General features: G+C 43.0%; 1 protein-coding gene across 1 annotated transcript; it reads left to right on the top strand.

Annotated features, from left to right (window-relative positions):
• The first annotated feature begins 2,640 nt into the window (after window positions 1-2,640).
• Window positions 2,641-5,610, top strand: LOC138016426 (uncharacterized protein F54H12.2-like). The gene has a single exon (XM_068863567.1). It carries the CDS (start codon window positions 3,820-3,822, stop codon window positions 5,149-5,151), a length of 1,332 nt encoding a protein of 443 aa, XP_068719668.1. The 5' UTR covers window positions 2,641-3,819; the 3' UTR covers window positions 5,152-5,610.
• The last annotated feature ends 571 nt before the right edge of the window (window positions 5,611-6,181 follow it).

The following is a 6,181-nucleotide window of genomic DNA, read 5'->3' as shown; positions in this document are numbered from 1 at the left end:
GAACAGACTTCATTTTATTCTGGTGAGAGGTTGCGCTCAAACACTTGTACCACCTACCGTTTTGCCAATCGTTTCCTCTCGGATTTGGCCTGACATTTTGAAAGAAATAGGAACAATACATTGGGGTAGACTGATGAGCTTGTATGCCTATATGGCTCGAAGTAACGCACCTCTGAGAGAGCAATACACATTTCACCTAAGCTTATACAATACCATTACCAATACCAATACCAATACCATTAGCTTATACCAATCACATTACCGTTCTTCATGGTGGATGGTTGGACACATTTTAAAATATCCGTGGTTATTGTTATGGGAAGGGATAAAAGACAGATGGATCAAGTTACATTTCTCATTTGTAACACAACCATGGGTAACGTTGCAAGTCGCCTTTGCACGAGTTCTACCCCTACTTTGGCTTTAAGTGATATATGTCAAAAGACGCGCTGCTTAGTTGCATGTTGCGGCAGTCAAGTACACATTGAGATGCCACAGAGATGCCACAGACGAATACCAAAAGCAAACCTGCGAAGAACGCGAGGAACAGGAGGAGCGACAGCCAGAAGAACCGGCCTTTAGAGAAACTGTACTATGAACCAAACCGTGCGTCAGCGTTAGGAGAAGTAAAAAAGTTGTATCAAGCAGCAAAGAAGTATGGTATAACGCGTTCCCAGATTATCACTTGGCTGCAACAGCAACCTGGGTACACTTTACACAAACCTGCTCGAAGACGTTTTCGTCGCAACAAAGTTTATGTGAACGGTTTAGATGATCAATGGCAGGCTGATTTGGTAGATCTTCAAAGCCTGAGCCGTTGGAACCGTGGATACAAATACCTACTTACTTGCATTGACATTTTATCCAAGTATGCCTGGGTTCCGTTAAAAACGAAGACAGGACCAGAGCTCTTGAAAGCTTTTACGAAGATCTTTCAACAAGGTCGCAAGCCAGACAAGTTACAAACCGATGCGGGAACGGAATTTAAAAACAAGACTTTTCAGACATTTCTGAAACAGCATCATGTTCACCATTTTGTCACCTATAATGAAACCAAAGCTCAAGTCGTGGAACGGTTCAACCGCACCTTGAAACAAATTATGTGGCGAATGTTTACCTCAAGCAGTTCGTATCATTACCTGGACAGACTAAATGACCTCGTCAATGACAACGACAACCAAACATTTCATCGCTCCATCAAAAAAAAACCCTCCGAAGTAACAGTGATGAATGCCCAGCAAGTGTGGCGTACCTTATATGGTAAGCCCCTTTCTGTGGTTAAGTATAAATTCAAGGTTGGCGACCAAGTTAAAGTCAGTAAGCACAAGCGCACATTTGAGAAATCATACCTACCTAACTGGAGCGAATAAACCTTTGCAGTGGCGGAGAGACTAGCAAGGCATCCACCTGTATACAAATTAAAGGAACACGATGGGGAACTGATTAAAGGTACCTTTTACGAGACCGAGTTACAAAAAGTTATTGAGCGAAAGGATCATTTGTTTCGCGTAGAGAAAGTTCTTCGCCGTCGAGGTAAAGGAGCGCAAGCAGAAGTTCTTGTTCATTGGAAAGGTTGGCCGAAGAAATACGATAGTTGGATTCCTGTCCGTCAATTGGTGTCTCTAAAATGATTCAAGACAACGACTTTTATGTGACGCTTCCTAGCAATGCAAGCACCAATTTATTCCCTTCCAATTCAAAATTGCACTATCGCGTGGCATTACCCCGTCAAATTCACTTGAAAGAAGAAGTAGATTGGGAAGTTGGACTTCATAGTGTCATATATCCATCATCGTGGTTTGACATTTCCCGTGAATGCTTACATTCCCACATCATGCTCCGTAACTCGGATTATTTCAAATTGTAGACATTACCAGAGGGGAAGTATCGGACGGCTCTGGAATTGATGGAAGGAATATTGCAGTGTCTGGACGAGATTGATCCATTACCGAGAAGTAAAGTAGAAGTGGATAATGAATGGAATGTTACCTTAAACTCTTATGATGAATGGATAGCGATCACTGTCTCGGTAGCTCAAGCACTTGGATGGTTAACAAGCGAGAAAACAGTGAGACCTGGTGTGCAAATGAATACCTCGCTTACCACAACCTATAAGCATGGTTACGAATGGTGTGTTATCCTACCTCAGACATCTATTAACTTCCCGGGCAGCTTTATCATACCATCATTCATCTCTCTCTGCCCCTGTAAACTCAAGTTAGTTCAAGTGTTAACGAATCTCGTAGAACCCTGGCAAGTGGGAGACCAACGCTTACCTCTTTTACACGAAATGGTTCCGCCTGGACAGTTTCGAGAAACACTATTAGAAGAGAGAGAACAATGCCAGTACTTGCCTTTACGCACAAAGATTTTTCAAACCGTTGAAATCTATTTAACAAATGGTTGTGGTCAATTGCTCTCATTTTTGGACGGTATCGTGAACGTGGTACTGCACTTTCGTCGTAGAGCACCATGACAAACAGTTTTTACATCGTTCTGACCAGCGACGCTAGCAAGGATCAGTATCCTGGGAACAAGCCTTCTGATTTTACAATGCAATTGACGGGTCAACTGCACTTAAGTGAAGACTGGGAAGTTGCCATGACGCGTATCATCTACCCACACTCTTGGCAGAACGTGCGCGAAAATCAACTCTCTTACACGTTGCTTTGCAAGACAGGTCTTGTCCCATGGACATTAACCATTTATCTACCAAGTGGTATTTACCGTACGGTCAAAGACATAAATCATGGGATGTTGAAGGGACTTCACAATGCGTTAGGGGAGATTTATCTGAAAAGTGAAAATAGCATTACAAGTTTGGGTGGAAACGAGTGTTTTTACATTCACAAGAAAGCCCAAGATTTCTATGAGCTCACATTACCTCAAGGTTGGTACGTAACACTACCCAAGACCTTGGCTCGAACTTTGGGATACTTAAACCATTAGTATCATATTCCTCAGCTGTACCAAATCGGAGAACTTGTGAAAGAGAATAAGGATCGGAGCGTGTTTCTCATGAAGACTACAACAACACTTGTTAGAGAAGAAGAGTTGGTGTGGGGCCTGTTATCCCCAAACGCGTTTCAGACCATGTACGTGTATTCAGATTTGGTAGAGTCCCATGTGGTGGGCGATACTCTAGCCAATGTGCTACACATACTAGTACCTCGAGGACAACCCGGTGATGTCGTTGCAGAAGAGATCAAAGTACCACCCTATCATAGACTTCGCACTACTGTATTTTCATCCGTTAAAGTAAATATAAGAGGAGACACAGGTGAACTTACTCCATTTGCTTCTGGTAACGTACGTGTAACGTTACACTTTCGACGGAGAGCTTCTTTCTAAAAAAAAAATGTTACTTCCTATGAACTTCTACCCTTACCGTAGTCATGTCGTACCTTTCACGCAACTTGGAAAAGGAAACATCAGCGTTTTTGGAGGGTCATCCCCTTATAGTCAAGGAGGGAATGGCCTAGGTGGTATGTTTCGCGGTCTCGTCAGAAGAGCCACCCCTTTTCTAAAATCAGCCGCAAAGAAAGTAGGAAAACGTTTACTGAAAACAGGTGTGGACACTGGAATGCAAATCGTTGGAGACGTCTTAAATGGACAGTCCATAAAAAAAGCTGTGGCGGCGAGAGCTAAAAATGCGGGCAAAGAGTTTTTCGCAGGTACTTTCAACGACTTAACACAACAACAAGGGAGTGGTGGCAGAAAAAGATATAAACGCAAACGAAAAGCCATACCTGTCAGTTCAACTCAAAACAAGAGACGGAGAACATCTCCTGCCCTATTCAAGACTATTTTCGACTGAAAATGAGTGCAGCACACCCTCTTTCAGCTCCTGGTGAGAATTCTAGCTTACATGTTTTTAATGTACCTGTAACCGATGTATCGATCGTCAGTAGCAAGTGGGTGGATTACGAACCAGTGCAAACGAGTACTAACCCCATCGAGTTTGTCATCAAACCACTGGCAGACTACATTGACATTAACAAGACGGAGCTACGAATGGTGTTGAAAGTAACCAAGCAAGACGGGACTCCAACAGGGGATGGGAAGAAATACACTCTGATCAACAATGCCCTTCACTCTATCGTGAAACAGTTTACTATTAAGATCAACGAGACACTTGTGACAGAACAATCAGATACACAAGCTTACAATGCTTACATCAAGACCATACTTAATGTCACAGAGCAGGCGAAAAAATCATCCTACTTAACAAAAGCTCTGTACTACAAAGACACAGCTGGACATATGGATGAAGTAGATAATACTGCGGAAAATAATATCGGTCTGCAGAAAAGGGGTGTATTCACAAACAATGGAGCTGAGGTGCGGTTAGTTGGAGTACCTTTATGTGACATCTTCAACGTGGACAAGTTATTGCTAGATGGTCTAGAAATCAAAGTAAAAGTGGACCTGAACAGTGATGCTTTCATTCTCATGGGAGGCGAGACGCCAAACAATTGCAAGTTACAAAGCATGTCAAGCACTCTCCGTGTGCGCACCGTGCGTGTGGCAGACAGTACAAAACTGGAACATTTTCAGATCATGCAAGGTCAAAAAGGACGCGCTGCCCTCCCTGCAGTTTACACTTTGACCAGAACCCCAACCCATGCAAAGATCATTCCTCGGGGGGTGTTAAATCATACGGAGACGGATCTCTTCAATGGTCTTATTCCTCAATGTGTGATTTTCGGGATGGTGCGCAACGATGCGTACAACGGACACCTGACACGTAACCCTTTCAATTTTCAACTGTTTGACCTACAAGGAGTTTGTCTAACTGTGAATGGAGAAGAAATGCCCCACTCTGCTTTAGAATTGACAGGTGGGAAAAAGATTGATGGTTATAACACCTTGTTTTCTGGCAGTGGAGATATGAACTGTGGTCATGGTCTGGATATTGATAGAGTGGATTGGGAAAACGGTTACGGTTTGCTCCGTTTCGATTTGACGCCAGCTGGAAGCGGTCATCCGGATCATTTGATACCACATCGTTCGGGTAACGTCAATCTGTACCTTAAATTTGGTACTCAAACAGAGACAGTTCTCAATTTAATCGTGTACACAGAATTCCAGAATCAGTTGGAAATTGATCGCAACAGACGCGTGGTCTACGATTTGTCACAAGGCTCTTAAGATGCATACCACCCAGGAATTATGGGAAGCGGCTCTCCGTGACCCTGTGTTGGGACCCCTGATGCAAGGTGTGTTCCCTAGCGACAAGTTACCAGTCATCAAGACCTACCCTACTGGGCTCATATCAAATACAGACCCTCACCATCTACCGGGAACCCACTGGGTGGCGATGTATTTTACTTCACCCGGAAACAGTGAATTTTTTGGCAGTTACGGGTTTCCTCCTGAAGTGTATGAGATGGAAGATTACATTTTAAGAAATGCGACCTTGTACAACGACATACCACTTCAAGGGATGAATTCTGATGTGTGTGGCGATTATTGTTTATTTTATCTACTTCACCGAGCACGAAACATGGACTTGAACACTATTCTAGAAAATTTTAGAATGAAGGATACGCAATGGAACGATGCACAAGTAGCTCAATTTCTACACAAACATGTGTCAACTTTAAAACAAGTTACGCATTCGACAATGATTCAGTGTGATAGTAATCCATGTTGTGAAACCTATAAGCGTTGTCGTAAGAGGTTAATAAAGTACTTTTAAAACAAACAAAGAAAACAGTGTGTGTGTGTATGCTTTTTATATATTAGTGAACATCATAAACTGCAATCATAGTAATCCTAACCATCTTGGAGATAACATGGCCCAATTTAAATGTCCGAGCAGCATCATGATCGCAGGACCCAGCCAATGCGGAAAAACAACGTTTACTAGACAACTGTTACGGAATGCAAATGTACTCTTTGAAAGACCTATTAGGAAAATAGTCTACTGCTACGGACAGTGGCAAGAATGCTTCAAGGACATGGGGGGTCATGTGCAATTTGAAGAAGGCATCCCTGAGGATATTCAAAGTTTATTTCCACCAACATGTCGTCCTGGCGTCCTCGTGTTAGATGACCTAATGCGCGATTGCAGCGATGATGAGCGCATTTTGGATCTCTTTACAAAAGTCTCTCATCACTGCGACGTGACTTGCATCTACTTGACTCAGAACCTCTTCCCGCCAGGAAAGTTTTCACG

This window comes from Montipora capricornis, chromosome 9 (assembly GCF_036669925.1).
Source record: "Montipora capricornis isolate CH-2021 chromosome 9, ASM3666992v2, whole genome shotgun sequence".
Classification (NCBI taxonomy): domain Eukaryota; kingdom Metazoa; phylum Cnidaria; class Anthozoa; order Scleractinia; family Acroporidae; genus Montipora; species Montipora capricornis.
Note: the sequence above shows the minus strand (reverse complement) of the source record. Positions and strands in the feature narration are given on the sequence as shown.

Bases quoted from the DNA above. Each gene is read 5' to 3' on its own strand.
- LOC138016426 (XM_068863567.1), top strand. From the start codon at position 3,820: ATGAGTGCAGCACACCCTCTTTCAGCTCCTGGTGAGAATTCTAGCTTA.